At 38.3% G+C, this 17,834-nt stretch overlaps 1 protein-coding gene across 6 annotated transcripts in view; it reads left to right on the top strand.

Moving 5' to 3' along the window:
• gphra (golgi pH regulator A) overlaps positions 1-17,834 on the top strand; it is a 45,360-nt gene that overhangs the window by 10,248 nt on the left and 17,278 nt on the right. For all 6 annotated transcript variants that reach the window (XM_087987913.1, XM_087987917.1, XM_087987916.1 and 3 more), the window contains 3 exons: positions 3,436-3,556; positions 7,663-7,743; positions 17,523-17,634. In XM_087987913.1, the coding sequence (XP_087844039.1) occupies positions 3,436-3,556; positions 7,663-7,743; positions 17,523-17,634 (314 nt within the window). The remainder of the gene's footprint in view (positions 1-3,435; positions 3,557-7,662; positions 7,744-17,522; positions 17,635-17,834) is intronic.

Genomic DNA, 17,834 nt, shown 5'->3' with positions numbered 1-17,834 from the left:
CAAGCAGATAGAAAAAAAAATTGCCCTGGTGAGTAGGTTGCCAACCAGAAATTCTAGAGAGGAGATAATTTCTTTTTTGCATTGTTTTTCACGTGGTTAAGATCTCAAAGACTCCTTTAAAAGGTAGTGAATCCATAGGAATACAATTCCTATGATTCCGTAAGAACTCCCAAAGGAAAGTGGATGTTTTTCTGAAGACAACTAATTTACAGTATTATGTAGAAAAAGCTAGGGCACAGGACTACTTTGAACAACTCTTTCTAGGGGCAGGAACAGCCAGAAAGGCCTCCCATTGCACTATAAGATAGTAGGATCCTAATTGTTGTATTTTGACTGCAGTGGAGCAACTTTAACAGTCATTTCTCTGATACTAACAAGTCTTTGATTTGTTAGATTTATCACATTCAATTTTCACAGCTAGAGATTTGAACCTCCTGCATTACTAGCTCAAGTCTGCATCTACTTGTGAACACATTGAAAAATATATCAAAAACCTCTCAAGATCTTAGATGGCATAGTTTATGATAATTTTCCTGTTACGAGTATTGGATGGGTTTATGTTCGAATGTGGCCCAGACTGTAGTGGGTGGACACTCTTTGGCTCAGTGCCACCCATGGTTTTTAACTAACCACAAACTGTCAATTTTTGCTCAAGTCACAGAATGACTTGTGTGATAAATGGAAAAAAAGCTGAGTGCTTTAGTTAGAAGGTATTGTTATGACAGTGTGTTTACAACTGTGTGCATATTTTTGTTGAGAGCTGTCAACACCAAGGGAAAGTCTTGAGATTTGTAGTGGAGAGACAGCTTGAAGGGTCATTGGTCTAACTTTAAGCTGTCTTTAGACTTTTTTTAAGAGATGTGTACATTCCAATGAATCACATTATCACACTAAAATAAGTGAAACATAGTATTTATCTGATACAGCCAGCAGGAAAACATATCCTCACACTCAATTTATTAACTGAATTGCATCTCATGGAAGCTGGTATGTAATGGGCAAACATTACTTGTGCTATAGATTCCACAGTGCCACAGCAAAAACTCTGATTTACTCCCTCCTTAACTTGCACACAGCTAAGAGCAGACCTGTGACCTTCTCCTGTGTCCAATCTACCATTACTTCTCAACAGTGATATAGTAATTTGAGAAGTAAAGTTCTGATTCTAAATATATGTCTTCTCTCAATACGCTATCATGTACTGTCAATAATATTAAAGTACTGTGTCATTTTACTTCTACATCAGAACTTTCTTGAGCATGTATAGAAGAACCTCAATTGTCTGAAGGACATGGACAGGGAGCATTTTGTTCGGTTAATCAAATGCCAGATAACATAGTTTAGCCAACCACTGGGACCTTGCGATCTTGTCAGATAATCCGAAATTCGGGTAATTGAATGCTGGATAATCGAGGTTCCTCCGTATTTGTAAAATTATTCTGTTATTTTCTAATGGGTTTATAGTGTATCAGGAGTTTAACTTAAATCAGAACTTTATTTGGGTTTGCTTGGTTTATCTGGAGTTGTTGTAAAATGTATCTAGGCAAAGTGAGCACTGCAGATGCTGGAGATTAGAGTCAAGATTAGAGTGGTGCTGGAAAAGCACAGCAGGTCAGACAGCATCCCAGGAGCAGGAAAATCGACATGTTGGGCAAAAGCCCTTCAACAGGAAAATGTACATAGCTGATTGATTTGCGGTTTTAGGCAAAGTGTAATGAACTCTTTTTGTTTTATACAGTTTGTGTTGTAGGAACTTGCATCTAATAAGCATTGTAACATTCATGGAACATGGAGTTCTGGGGTGTTGTTATGTTTGATTGTTCCAAATTATTATTTATATTAAGTATTGCCAAGGTACAAGGGCTAGTTGCAAATCTTTCAATAGGTCACTCCAAACAATTCAAGGGTCACTGAAGAATAGGTTGCAGGTCACAGTTAGTTGGAGTCATAAAACAGATACACAGAAACAAGCTTCATGCAGTCAAGAACCACTAAACTGCAGTGTTAGGAAGATGATTTTGGACTGCTGGCTCTGTGCAGTCAGAATTCAAGGGGTCGTTCTAAGATTCAATAGGCACGTTATTGCTAGTATTGTTGAGGCTCAGTGAAAAGACAAGAGCAGTTGGATAGTCCTGCAGTCAGATTTCAGGAGGACATTCTATATGTTAGTAGGCAGCTAGGTATTGGAGTTACACCTCATGAGAGACCCTTGGATCAGTGGGAGCTCAGGGAAGCTGTGTGCCATCAATAGTTTGATGCAGCTGTGAATTAGGGTGAAGTACATCAACAAATAATGAGCCAGATTAGAGATCAGGAAACAAACCAAGGTCATGCTGCTTCTGAAAAGCTGGAGTTGTGTATTTAAATAACTGCTGGCATGCAGTTTCCCAAGTCCAGGGAGTGTAGCGCCAGGAAAACAGTTGGGTCACTGTCATTGATTCAATCCATGGCAGAGTGGATCTTAAGGAAGTTTCACAGCCAGATCATCACAAGTAAACAATTGGATTTTAAAACTTGTTTTAATGAGATTTGGTGATCCACAGTGCCAGTAATGTCTAGGCATAGTGGGGTGGATGGGTGGGTGCTTTGCTGAGAAATCTGTTGACTCTGGTTTGATTGCTTTTGCTATTTGATGTTTTCTTTGGGACGTTGACCATAGTTTGTCTGTGTTCAGTTTGGGATATTGCAGTGTTAATTGTGTCTGTCTTGGCAAAGTCTAAACCTTTTTTTGTCAGTCATCTTTGCAAGTTAGATTGACCAAGTTTTATTTGAGGGCAGCACAGTGGCTCAGTGGTTAGCACTGCTGCCTCACCGCTTCAGGGATCCGGGTTTGATTCCACCCTCAGGCGACTATCTGTGTGACATTTGTACATTCTCCCTGTGTCTGCGTGGGTTTCCTCCCATAATCCAAAAGTAGGCAAATTAGGCGGATTGGCCATGCTAAATTACCCATAGTGTTCAGGGATGTGTAGATTAGGTGTGTTAGCCATAGGAAATGCAGGGTTACAGGGATAGGGTAGGGGATGTGTCAGTCTGGACTCATCGAGTCTGTTTCCATCCCGTAGGGATTCTAAGGAGCTCCATATCATTTTCAGTCCTGAAGAAGAGTTATACCTGAAACGTTGACTTCTCCACGCCCTGATGCTGTTTGGCTTGCTTTTTTCTTGCAGCCTCCTGATGGTCTACCTTTTAAAGAAAACCTAGCTGACTTGTTTCTGATAATAAACAAAATACGGTCCGAGATGTGGATAATTGGCCACATCATCACCCTGCTAAAATTTAAAATGTGTTCTGATCAGTGAAGGAGTACAACTAAGAAGGAATAGGTGCATTCCCCCAACTTCACTTGTAACAAATATCATACTGTTTTTAAAATCTTGTGTCATTAAAGTGCAAATCTTTTTATGTTGCATTTATTTTCCTTTCCTCCATCAGGTATTCTATCAATCGAACAATTGATCAGCAGAGTGGGGGTTATTGGTGTTACGCTAATGGCACTGTTGTCTGGTTTTGGTGCAGTAAATTGTCCATACACGTACATGTCATACTTTCTGAGGTGAGAGTGCTGATTGTTCCTGGAAATCTCTATTCTATCCCTGTATTCCCTTTTCTGTATTCATTCAAATGTAGATGTCACTAGCTGGGCCAGCATTTATTCCCCATCCCTAATTGCCCCGGCGAAGCTGGTGGTGAGCTGCAGTCATTGGTGTATAGGAGCACCCACAGTGATATTGGGAAGAGATTTACCGAAGTTTGACCCTGCAGCAGTGATGGAACAGTGATAGAGTTCCACATCTTCACAGTGTGTTGCTTGGATGGGAATTTGCAGGTAATGCTGTTCCACATATTTGCTGCCCTTATCCTTCCTGGTGATAGAGGTCATAGATTTGGAAGGTGCTGTTGGGGAGTATTGGTAAGTTACTGTAGTGTATCTTGTAGATGGCACATACTGCTGACACTATACATCTAGTGGTGAAGAGACTGAATACTGAAGGTGGTTGGGGCACCAGTATTGCAGACTGCTATGTTCTGGTTGGTGTTAAGCTTCTTGAGTATTGCTGGAGCTGCACTCATCCAAAGAAGTGGAGATTATGCCATCACACTGTTGACCTGTGTCATGTAATTAGTGGACAGGCTTTGGAAAGTCAGTCATTCATTACAGAAGTCCTAGTCACTGACTTGCTGTTGTAGAAACAGTATTTATATGTTGGGCCATTCAGTTTCTGGTCAGTAGTAACCCCAAGGATATTGATCGGAATTCAGCATTGATAGTTTGATTGAACATCAGGATATGATGGTTAGATTTGTTCTTGTTATAGATGATCATTGCGTGGCACTTGTTTGGCATAAATGTTACTTTCCACTTATCAGCACAAGCTGGATGTTGTCCAGGTGTTGCTACAAATGGATACAAACTGCTTCAGCATCTGCGAAGTCACATATGATATAATTTGTTGGGTGTGCTAATTTAACTCTCAACTGTTGTCTACAATGGAGGAGAAAATGAGGTCTGCAGATGCTGGAGATCAGAGCTGAAAATGTGTTGCTGGAAAAGCGCAGCAGGTCAGGCAGCATCCAGGGAACAGGAGAATCGACGTTTCGGGCATAAGCCCTTCTTCAGGAATGAGGAAAGTGTGTCCAGCCTGGACACACTTTCCTCATTCCTGAAGAAGAGCTTATGCCCGAAACGTCGATTCTCCTGTTCCCTGGATGCTGCCTGACCTGCTGCGCTTTTCCAGCAACACATTTTCAGCGCTGTTGTCTAAAATGGCCTAGCAAACCTCACTATTCAAAGATAGTTGGGGATGCACATCAAGAGAGCCCCTTAAAGATCAAAGAGGTCATCATTACTGTAGATGTTCTCCCAGGGATGGGGGCCTCAGTGGAGGTGTGATGAGTGAGATAGAATAAAGTAGTGAGATATTATTTAAGTTATTTGAATTTAGTTTAAATTAGTATTTATTTAATATATTCGTAGTTTAGTTTAAGTAGATATGTTTGTTTTGAACAATAGTAGGTCGTTCATTAGCAATAGTACTGTGTTATGGCTTTGTTGTAGTGCTTTTTTTTCTGTTTTGAGTTTTTTTGTATATAGGTAATTTGTAAAATATTTAAAAAGGTTTTCAATAAAAATATTTATTTAAAAAAAAGGTCCTCATTGTGTTGAACCTCAGGAGATGGAAGAGGTATTAAATGAATATTTTGCATCAGTTTTTACTGTGGAGGAAGAAATGGAAACTAAAGAACTCAGGAAAATAAATATTAATGTTTTGAAAACATCTCAAATTACAGAGAAGAAGTGCTTGAGTCTTAGAAAATATAATGGTGGGTGAATCTCCAGGACTTGATCCAGTGCGACCCAGGACTTTGTGGGAGGTTAGGGAGGAATATTTATATCATCTATAATTATAGATGAGGTACTGAATGACTGGAGAGTGGCTATTGTGCCTTTGTTTAAGAAAGGATGTAAAGCGAAACCTGGGAATTATAGACCTGTGAGTCTGACTTCGGTGGTGGGTAAGTTTTTAATTCTGAAAGGTAGGATATATATGCATTTGGGGAGGCAAGGATTCATTAGGGATAGTCAGCACAGTTTTGTGTGAGGGAAATAATGTCTCACAAAGTTTTTTGAGGAAGTAAGCAAGAAGATTGACGAGGACAGAATGGTAGATATCATTTACTTGGACTTCAGTAAAGCCTTTGACAAGGTTCCATATGATAGACTAAGTTAGATCGCGTGGGACTCAGGGTGAGCTTGCCAATTGGATACAAAATTGGCTTAACAATGGGAGATGGAGAGTGATGGTGGAGGGTTGTTTTATGAACAGGAAACTTGTGACCAACAGTGTTCCACAGGGAGTAGTGCTAGGTCCACTTTTGTTTGGCATTTATATAAATGATTCAGATGAGAATATGGAAAGTATGGTTAGTCAGTACTAAGATTTGTGGTATAGTGTATAGTATGACAGGTTATCTAAGGTTACAAAGAGATCTTAATCAATTGGATCAATGGACTGAAGAGTGGCAGATGGAGTTTAATTTGGATAAATGCAAAGTGTTACATTTTGGAAAAACAAACAAGGACAAGAATTATACAAATAAATGTAGGGCTTGGGCAGTCTTATAGAATAGAGAGATCTGGGGTTCATATACAAAAATCTTTGAAGTTTGCATCACATATAGATGAGGTGATTAATAAGGTCTTTAGCATCCTTGCCTTCATTGCTTGGACCTTTGAGTATAGGAGTAGGGATGTCATATAGAGGTTGTACAGGATGTTGGTGAAGCCACTTCTGGAGTACTGTGTCTAGTTCTGGTCACCCTGTTAAAGGAAGGGTTGGAGAGGGTTCAGAAGAGATTTACCAGGATATTGCCAGGAATGGAGGGTTTGAGTTATAAAGAGAAGCTGGATAGGTTGGGACTCTTTTCACTGGAGCTTAGGAGGTTGAAAGGTGACCTTATAAAAGTTTATAAAATAATGAGGGATGTAGATAAGGTGAATTGCAGGCGTATTTTCCTCAAGGTGGGGGAGTTCAAGATGAGGGGGCATATTTTTAAGGTGAGAAGAGAAAGATTTAAAAAGGACATGTGGGCAATTTGTTTACACACAGTGTGGTTCCTGTGTGGAATGAACTTCCAGAGGAAGTGATGAATGAAGTTAAAACATTTAAAAAACATTTAGTTAAGTACACAAATAAGAAATATTTGGAGGGATATGGGCCAAGCGCAGGTAGATGGGACAAATTTCATTTGGAATTATGGTCGGCATGGACCAGTTGGATCGAAGGGTCTGTTTTCGAGCTGTATGACTCTATGACTATATAAATATTAGTTTTGTCCAAATTCCATGTAAGAATACATTTTAAAGTTATCCACGTTGATCTCAAAAACTTGACCAATAACCTTCATGATATATGGGCACATACGTCCATTTAAGAATGAAAAATATTACAATGGCTCTGAGTTTGAGCAAGTTAAAGTGACACATTTGTAAATCATTGAAGCATGGGATGCAAGGCATGTATGGAAGAGAGACAGCATGGAGAAACAATGACTGACGGGGAAAGAGTTTGAGATGAACAAGAACAAGAAAAGTCTACGTGGAAAGGAATTGAAGGGTTGAAGACAGAATGGTTCATAGTTGAGTATTGAGGTTTACACCACAGAAAGATTATCACTTCCTCAGCAGTGCAACAGATTAACATTTTTATTAAATGCCGTCTTTATATTTTAAGAGCCAAAAGCAGGCAGGGGTGTTAGGGTTGGTCTTGAGTTTTTGTGATCTGGAATCACTGAGGGTAGTGGAGACAGATTCAGTAGTAATTTTCAAATGGGAGTTGCATTTTGCAGAGTTCTTGGGAAAGAGCAGTAATGGAATTACTTCAATAGAATTTTCAAAGGCATACATGATTTGCCTCATGTTATGCTGCAAGATTTCCTGCTTGCAAGTATATTTTAAAAGACTGCTTTATGAGCCAGACTGAAGATCGTACAGAGCAATGTAACGTGAAAACATTCAGCTTTAGCCCATGACCTTGTGTTGTCCCCTATAACAGTGGGTTGTTCCAATGTGAATGCTGAGACATGTTGATAGCTGTTTAGATCCCACTTTGACATTTACTTGATTTTGTAATGTGCTTTTCACTTTTATTCTATCCCAAGAAATGTGACCGATAGTGATATTCTTGCACTGGAGAGACGATTGCTGCAAACGATGGACATGATTGTCAGCAAGAAGAAGAGGTAGGAACTGTCAATAAGGAGGTGGCAGCAGCTTATCTGTACAGCAGACCCTCAAAGGAAGGATGCATTATTTTTTAAAAATGCATGCATTTGAACAGGAGAGCAACTTGCGTTTTTATAGCACTTTTAACAATGCATGACAATTCGCAACATGCTTCTCAGGAGTGTTATCTGAAGCAGAAGAAGGTATTTGATTAGATGTGCAAATGTTTTCAGAAGTCTCTTAAAGATTGGGAGAGAGGGAGCAAAGCAGAGAGCTTTGGAGAGGGAATTTCAGAGTCAGGGTTCAGGTATTGTTTACTTTCCTGATGATTTAACCTCCTGGCGTCCAACCTCCATAAAGTTGAACCCAAATTTACAAGTAACTATTAGCTTCAAATCAAAAGGAGTAGGCAATATCGAATCAGTATTATAAATAGCTCTTAAGTCGCTAGTAAAATTGGAAGTTGGACTAACAATCCATCCTATTTCCTTATTAATCACGTCAAGTTCCCATCCAGTTTCCACACAGTTGTATCTTGAAACTATACTGTAGTTCTCCATGGTCAAAATTCTGGAACTAGGCGAAAGTGAGGACTGCAGATGCTGGAGATTAGAGTCGAGAGCGTGGTGCTGGAAAAGCACAGCAGGTCAGGCAGCATCCGAGAAGCAGGAAAATTGATGTTTTGGGCAAAAGCCCTTCATCAAGAATGACAATGATGAAGGGCTTTTGCCCGAAACATTGATTTTCCTGCTACTTGGATGCTGCCTGACCTACTGTGCTTTTCCAGCACCATACTCTCGACAAAATTCTGGAACTCCCTTCTTTTATGTATGTACACAGCAGTTTAAAATGGACTTAAAATCATCTGCTTAAGGGTAATTAGGAATAGGCAATAAACGCTAGCCTTGTCGGCAGTACTTACATCATATGAATTAATTTAAAAATTAATTTATATGAATTCCATGAATCTTCCAGAATTCCTGATACTGGGTTAAAGGCGCTAAGAAAATCATGATGCTGGAAATGCTGGTATGCAGAGTGGTCACATAGTTATTCCAGTTCTTGTTAAATATAAGGAATTTCTAATATGTTTCTACATAGTCCACTTTTGTTTTGAAGCTGTTAATTATCTGTTAATTTTAACATTGTGTAGCAAAATTAAACTGCTTAGAAGGAATTAATGAATGAGCAAAAATTAATAAGGAATAATGTTTAATAATTGTGTATAGCAAATAAAACATTTTATCCCCCAGCTCACCCACAGTATCTCCTTAAAGTAGTGATGCTAAGTTACTGATCACTTGCCACAGCTTGCCATTTGGAATTCTTGCTAATTCTATTGCTAATACTGCTCATTCGTTTTCTAATACGGAACTGGATCGTGCATAATTGGGCCTACAATTTCAGCGCCTGTGTTTGCACAGCTTCTGCATGAAAACTTTAATCTTTTTATACATTGTTGGTAAGATAGTAAGTCGAAAATCTGAGTGTATGATTTTCTGATTATTATGAATGCTTGGTTACTGAACAGTGGGAGAGATTTGTTCAGCAAATGTAGTTATGTGAAACATATTCATCCAGGTTGTGTTTCAGGTATTTTCAAGTAAACCTAATTTTGTGGTTTAAGTTGTGATGCTACAGCTATGGGTATGGCTTGTCAGTGATTTCTGTCAGACAAATATCCCTTGAGAAATTGGTATGCTGAAATTTCCCATGAGCAAATCCATTCTATTTAAATAAGTTTGCAATTCAATTTATATTTTACTACTGTGATATTATACAATAAATCCCTTGTTATGATTGGATATAAACATACCTGGCAGAAATATGCAAGCATATAATGGTATTTTGCTGTGTATCTGTATTGATCAAAGTGCCTTGAGTAATTGATCTTTTAAAGCACCAGCATTGCATTTGACTCCGACTCACTTTGCAGATATTGGTTGAGTGCAGCTGAATTTGTATTATGGTGACTGTACAAATGACTGTCATACTATTAATCTCCAGTTGGTGGCGCTACCAAGCTGTTAGAAACATCGAATCAAGATTCAGTTTATAGCAGTGTTTCCCAGAAGTTTTCCCATTGTCACCACATTTTAGGGTCATGGTCATTGACAAGAACCAGACCTGTGGGAACAGGATGGCAGAGGCAAGCTGCTTCACTTACAGAGTTTGAAGTTAAAATAGCATGTTCTTCTCCACAAGGCTTTTCCTTGCAGCATTGAGATCTCAAGGTTCAACCAGTTATTCCACACCTATTTGAGAAAAATACTCTGATGATTTAAAGGCGCAACACATTCCTTAGCAATTAGTCAGGATTCCTTGGCAGTCTTTGCTGCGTAGGAGCTTGAGATGCCAGAATTTTGGCACCCGACTCAAAAACCCCCACATTTTGGGAAGCTGTGGTTTATAGGCATAGGGGTCTGCCATTTGGCTCACAAGAGTTGCTTCACTGATTAAATTAGAACAAAGATGATTACTAACCCCATTCACACACCTTTAACATCCCTTAATACTTTTAATAATTAAAATCTAGATCTCTATCTTGATTTAATTTGATCCCAAGGACCCTGGGGGAGGAGAGTTTCAGATTTCCAAGACCATTGTGTTAAAAATATGATTGCTGATTTTAAGATTCTGAATTTTAAGGTTTTCATGAATTCTTACACCTGTTGAAATAATATTTCTGTCTCCTGATGCATTCTTTTATCATTTTAAATACCTCAATTAGATCATCATTTAACATTCTAAGTTTGAGAGTGCACAAGCTGAACTTCAAGTTTTCCAATGATGTGTTTCTTTTATTCTCAGCCAATCTCATCCCCGATGGACCAAGTTTTTACAGTGTAAACAACAACCAGTTTTACTGACTTGATATGTAACAGTTCCAGAAAACAAAACTCAATCCCAACCTGATGCTTATACTAGTCTGTGGTATTGGACATGCTTAGAAAATTAATTAATAGAACTTGCAACCTTAGGCCATTCCAAGGTCAGTAAGAAGCCAAATAGCTGTAGTTACTGTTGTCCTGCAGGAAGCATGGCAGCCAATTTGCACACAGCAATGTGATGATAATCAGGTAATCCGTTGAATGAAGGACAAATATTAGCCAGGACACTTAGCCAATTTTGCCCTTTTGCCCTTTTTCGAAAGTTTCATAAATGTTTGTTCTCTCCTTGGGACTTCTTGTGCACCTGAGTCTCAAATTGGTTGTAGCAATTTCCTTTAACATACATTAGATCGTTCATTTCTGTTCTGATATTCTTAATAATGTCTGTAGTATTGTTATATGATAATACACAAATTTTGACGGGATGTGGTTTATTTGCATTGCAACGAGACTCTGAAAATTTTTCTTTATTTTACTGTGCAATTTAAAGTTCTCAGGAAGTACACATTCTCGGATCAGTGCGGTTATGGTGCTTACCTTGCAACGTAAGTCTGTTGACCTACATTACTGATTCACATAGATTAGTTGCATGAAGAACTTATTACTGTAACATAATCATTATTCCAATCAGATTAAAATTGAACAATTCCTGAAATAAAAAAAAGTGAAAAAAATCTGATGAAATTTAAATAGAGAACAGGAACAACGAACAATGGGAATAAAATCAGTGGCGATGTTTTAGTTTGTGATAGTTGTCACCAGCTGAAATTTTCAGTTTCATAACTCAAGGGAGAACTGTCTGAAGTATTACATCTTTTCCAGGGTGTGATTTGCAACACATTTCACATTTTGCTTTTCGCAACATGAGGAAATGTTCAGTTTTAAAATATATTTTAAAGTTTGGTACTGCATACTGATTAAAAGAGAACAAACTTATATTCATATCAAAAAAGATAAATTGTTTAAATAATGCCTCTCACCACATGAGTAACCTAAATCAAATTGACTAGGTAGAATAAATCAATAAAATATTGATCATAAAATGATGCATCACAGAAGACCATTCAGTCCATCATGCCTGTACTAGCTTATTTGAAAGGGCAATCCAATAAGTCTAATTTCCATGCCCTTTCTCCACAGTATACATTTTTTCTTTCTTGATATTTATTCCGTTCCCTTTTAAAAGCTTTCGTAAACACACTCCGTATTATCCTAACTTGATGCATTTAAAAAAATGAGCTCCCCTCTAATTCCTTTGCAAGTTAGTTTAAATCTGTATCCTTTAGTTACCAATACTGCTGGCAGTGGAAGCAGTTTTTCTTTATTTATTTCCTGATAGCTCTTCATGATTTTGAACAATTCCGTCAAAACTCCCTTAACCATCATTACAAGAAAAGCAATGCCATCTTCTTCAATCTTTAATCCGAAAAAGAAATGATTGTGGAAAATATTATCTTCAATAAGTTTGCATAATATTTAATAGATTTGGAAGAGGAATATTTACATTTTTGCAAAGATACAGAATTTTGTAGGAGATAGCTTTATGCTGTTCTGTTTTACGGGTAGTAATGGAAAAGTGAAAGCAGGTTGTTTGTTTTTTTCCAGCTCACCAAAGCTGAACATTAACTAGTTCCTGGCTAGCTAGTTACTGGAGTTCTCCAGCTTCAAAAGGGAGGAGAATAATGTATTTGAATAAGTGATGTTGTTATTAGAAAGGTCAATGTTCCAATACTTCACAGATAAAAAGAAAATAGAGAAAAGAGCATGTTGACTAATATTAAAGAAGGGGTTGCTGATTTGCAGCTGTTTGGAATCCTGGCTTTTGATCATAATCCAATTTATCTGAGAGCAGAAAGTTCTGACACCATAGTTGAATGATTTGGAATGTCCTGAAATCGTGAAAAGTTCTACAAATGCAATTTATTTTAAATATCACATATAATTTATGGTTTTGAAAGATGACTGAATCATTTGAGTATCATATATAATTTATGGTTTGAAAAGATGGCTGAATAATTTGAATTAAGAGGACTATTCTGTTGAGTTTTAAACTCAAAGCCTGACACGAAGCATTGTTGGCCAGTCAGATAATGTAACGGACAAGGGAGATCCCAAAGTTTGTGGATCCCTTTAAAATATTTCCATAATATGCCACAAGAATTGCCCATATCTCTCTCCCTACATACTCACTCACTCTCTCTCAACCGCACAAAGATATAGAAACAAATATACGTTTTTACATGTGTGCACACTGAGTGATCTGTACAGTGCAATTCAGCATGTGGGTTGCTTTTAAAAACAAAAACTAGCCAATGTACAGTTTCAAGCCTGTTTTACATTAGTCATTTAGATCACAGCTAATCTGTAACCTGTTTTCTGCCTTGGTGCAACATTCCTTATACCCTAACTCTCAATCTCAAGTGTATCTCAGTATGAACTTTATGATACCATTGTGACACAGGTTTGGCATCTGAATTGAGTGTGGCGGTATTAGCTCTTCCAGTGAAAATGCTGGAAGCATTCAGCATATCTGGGCAGACTCATGGGATTAGAATCTGTGATATATTGGTATTAAAGGTTTTAAATAGACATGATGCATTTTTTCAATTTTAGTCCCTTCTGTCATGCTTCATTGAATGTTGCAACATAATATGAGTCCTTTGATTTTAAAGTATGTGTTGGCACTCTGGAAGATTTATCTAGTTAATCCCACTGCCCTGCTCTTTACCAATTATAAGCATTTTTTTCCTTTTCAGGTATTTCTCTGATTCCCTTGTGAACATTATTACTGAAACTGTTTCTGCTGCCCTTTCAGGCAACACATTGTATTGAAATACTTCTTATCTCACCTTTGATTCTTTTAAGGTGACTTCTTAAATGCATGCCTCTGGGCTACTGATCCTCTGCAAATGCCATCTTCTCCAGTCTCTCCTAATATTTCTTTAATTTGTAAAAGAAAACGTTGTGGAAAAATCTAATCTTCAATAAGCTTACATAGTGTTTAATAGATATGGAAGAAGGATCCTTAAATGTTTGCAAGAATACAGAATTTTATAGGAGATAGTTTTATACTGTTTTCTTTTATAGATAGTAACGGAGGAATAAAAGCAGGTTGTCTTGTTATTTTTCAGCTCACCAAAGCTGAACATTAATTAATTCCTGGTTAACTAGTTACTGGAATTCATTCTATCAAAACCTTCAAATTTTTGAACACGTCTATCAAATTTCCCTTTGCCCTTTTCTGTTCTAAGGACGACAATCCCAGTTTCTCGATACTCTCCACATTACCGAAGACCATCTTTCCTCATATTCTACCAAATCCTCTCCAAGGACTTGCTATCCTCCCTGAGGTGAAGTTTGGGTCCCAGAGTTGGACATAACCAGAGACTGAACTATGTTTTATGAATCTTCAAAGAATATCGTTGCTTGTGTACAGTGTGCCTCCACTTATAAAGCCAGGATAATAATGAGTGACAGATAACTGCCAAGAATTGTTTAAATTTTAAACAAGGTGGATTGACTCTGATTAATCAGGGTGTTAGCAATGAACCAGAGATTGGCCGTCACTTAAATTGTTATATTGAAACAGGGGGTGCAGTATGTGTATGTATTCTTTCTGTGTGCAGAGACCAGGCTCTGTGTATTAATAGATATAGTTTACAGGCACACCAGCGCACCACAGTGAATCTTAAACTGACAATCTTAAATTGCTGGTTAGTGTAATTATCCATGCACTCAATTCATGAATTATGTAGCAAACCTTGACCAAATGCGGAATCAGATCTAATGTTTAGCACTGTGTTATGGGTTTTGTGAGCGCAGGCTGGATGGTGTGAGACTCCTTGCTTTGTTATAAAACATTAAAGAGAATATGCTGTGTAATGTAATCCGCCATTCCCTTCCCTGTCAGCCTTCCACAGGGACCATTCCTTCTGGGATACCTTGGTCCGTTACACTTTCACTTCCAACTCCTTCCCACATCCCCATGGCAGCTTCCCATGTAATTGCAGAAGATGAAACACCCTGCCCATTAACTTCTTTCTTCCTCACTATCCAAGACCTTAGATTCAGTTTCCAGGTGAAGCAGTGATTTACCTGTACATCATTCAATTAGGTCTACTATATTTGCTGCTCACAATGCACTCTCTACTTTGGGGAGATGAAACACAGACGGGGCAACCACTTTGCGGAATACCTACATTCTGTCCTCAAAACTGACCTTGAGCACCGCTGTGTTCCCTTGTCAACATCTCTGTTTCTGATTTGCTCTAGTGCTGTAGCAACACCTCATTTTCCACTTGGGGACCCTGCAATCTTCAGGACTCAATATTGATGTCAATAATTTTAGGACCTAAGCATCTTGTCCCATGTACTTATCCCATCCCCCAAACACCTGGCCTTGTCATCACATGGGCTGCAACCACAACCAACCCCTTGTCAGCTGCCAATGATCCCCATTATCAACTGTTAATTCTCTCAGGCTGGTCTTTATCCATTCCTTTGTCTGCTGAACTATTGTTCTGTCTGTCTGAGGTCCATCTCCATCTATCATTTATGCACCCAACCCCCCCCCAATTTTCAGCACTTATACCAACATTTTCCAAGCTACTATCAGTTCTGAATTTAAATGATTAGCTTTGCTTTCTCTGCAGAGATGCTGCCAGACCTGCTGAGGTTTTCCAGCAATTTCTGTTTTTGTTTCTGATTTCCATGCCAGGCAGCATGTTGACTGTGTAGTTAGCACTGCTGCCTCAGTGGCAGGCACCCACGTTTGATCACCACCTCGGGTGGGTGACTGTGCTGAGTTTGCACATTCTCCTCGTGTCTGCATCGGTTTCCTCTGGGTGCTTCGGTTACCTCCACAGTCCCAAGATGTACAGGTGAGGTGAATTGGCCGTGCTAAATTGCCCGTAGTGTTCAGGGATGTGCAAGCTAGATGCATTAGACAGGGGAAATGTCAAATAGCAGGGTAGGGAAATGGGTCTGGGAGAAATACACTTCGAATGGTCGATGTGGACTTGTTGGGCCAAATGGCCTGTTACCACACTGTAAGGATTTTACAATTATATGAAATAAACAATGAAATGAGATGATGGAAGGCAATGGCCTTGTGGTATTATTGCTAGGCTGTTAAACCCAGTATCCAGATAACGTTCTGGGGATCTGCATTGGGAATCCCATTGTGGCAGATGGTGGAATTTGAATTCAATCGAAGAAATCTGGAATTAAGAGTCTAATGATGACCATGAAATTGTTGCCGATTACTAGAAAAAATACATCTGGTTCACTAATGTCCTTTAGGAAAGGAAATTGCTGTCCTTACTGATCTGGCCTACATGTGATTCCAGACCCATAGCAATGTGGTTGACTCTAACTACCCTCTTGGCGAAATAAATGCTGGCACATTCAGTGGCAACTACATCCAAAGAAGTAAAAAAAACACAGAAATACAAAAGTGATGGATTTGTAATAGCAGAATTGGAAGCTTAGTTCTTTCTCTCTCTTTTTGCCCCTTTCTCTCAACCTACTAATAATCAAAGCATAGAAACATCCAAAAACGTTGCTGCTATAGAGGATATCAATTAACAATAGGCATCTCAGGTTAAACCTCCCAATATGGCAGCAGTAAAGACTTTTTAAACTGCATATTCTTGATCTTCCTATTTGTGTTAGACACTCTCCCCATTTTAAACTTTACATCTTTAATTTTGTGTGTTTATGCTGTGTTAGTTTTTCTCAGAGTTAGTAAGTGATAATATTCCTCTTTCTTTTACAAAAGAAAGACTTTCAACTCGATGTTCAATTTTTGTACTGGTGAACTGTGTTTAAATGTGATTTAGCTTCAGTATTAAAGCATTTAAATATTTTTGATTCAGCCAGCTGAAAGGGTTAAAAAGAGAGGAGCTGATTCACCCTTGCTTGCCTGATTGTAACAGTCATAGATAAAATCTCATAACGTTTCTATTCTTGAATTTTCTGCAATCTACTTGCATGAGCAGTTGTACTTGTTTATTCCAAAGCAACACCCATGAAACATTACTTCCTGACTTAACTGTTCTGAATCCTTAGAAGAATAGGCTGCATTAACCATTATCTTCCTGTATTACAGTTAATAGATTCCTGTACTTGTCGTTATTACACTAATCACAATGTTATACTTCAAACACCCAAGTGTGATGATATTGCACAAGTAAATGAAATAATAGTAAAGATTTCTTGAGCACTAACAGCAGAAGGTAAAGCATGCCATTTATCATGGAAAGTCTATCATTTCACACTACAAGGAAGTTCGACTATTAACCTTTAACTTTTCAAGATATCTAACAGAGTTGTATAATAACTAGGATATCATTGCGTTGTGCATTGTTGAGCAGCATTGGTCGGTTGGTAAAGACGGAATTGCAATGGAATCATCAGTTGCAGCGGTATTGTAACTGTACCGGTCAATGAGAAACATCGGTAGTTAGAATGAAAGTTTTCTATATTTATAATAGTATAACGCTGAAGATATCTACTCTTCCCATTCAATGCCTTTTCCTCACTATATTGTGCCCTTGGTCGTTAATCTGAAGCAAGAAAGAAAAGTCATTTTCAACTCAAAATGTTAATCTCTGTTTCTGTCTCCATAGATGTTACCACACCTTCTGAGTGTCTCCAGCATGTTTTTATTCTAGATTTCCAGGACCTGTGGCATAATACTTTTATTTTAGTGTCATTGAATATCCTGACTCAGAATTCTGATGAGATTTTATAATGGCCTGGGCTTTTGTCAACAGTAGCTTCCCTTGCTGTGTATTGAGATCTGGACCACTTTTCTGATTGGTGCATTTGTGCTTTGCTTGGTAATGTGCTTGTCACCTCTAAGAGATCTAATCTGATTTAATCCTTGTTGGGTTACCTGATAGAATCGCTATGACCAGGAGAATGATGCACCAACGTGGAGAGGTGATGAATAATCCTGCAGGATTTTGGGGAATGATTAAAAGTGTGACATCATCATCTTCGAACAGTGAAAATATCCTTTTACAGTGACTAAATGTAATTCTGCCTTCTGGAACTAGAAATGTTGATATGCCTTGTGATTTTGCACAGATTTCAAGCTGTTCTGTCATAAAGCATAAAGATTTACAGCGGAGAAACAGACTGTTTGGCCCAGCTGTTTATGCTAGTGTTTAACTCTACATGAACCTTCTCCCAACTCATTGATAATTGCACAA

This window comes from Chiloscyllium plagiosum, unplaced genomic scaffold (genome assembly GCF_037043375.1).
Source record: "Chiloscyllium plagiosum isolate Xiang-an unplaced genomic scaffold, Cpla_swu_hap1 HiC_scaffold_6, whole genome shotgun sequence".
NCBI lineage: Eukaryota > Metazoa > Chordata > Chondrichthyes > Orectolobiformes > Hemiscylliidae > Chiloscyllium > Chiloscyllium plagiosum.
This window is presented reverse-complemented; position numbering and strand designations above follow the sequence as displayed.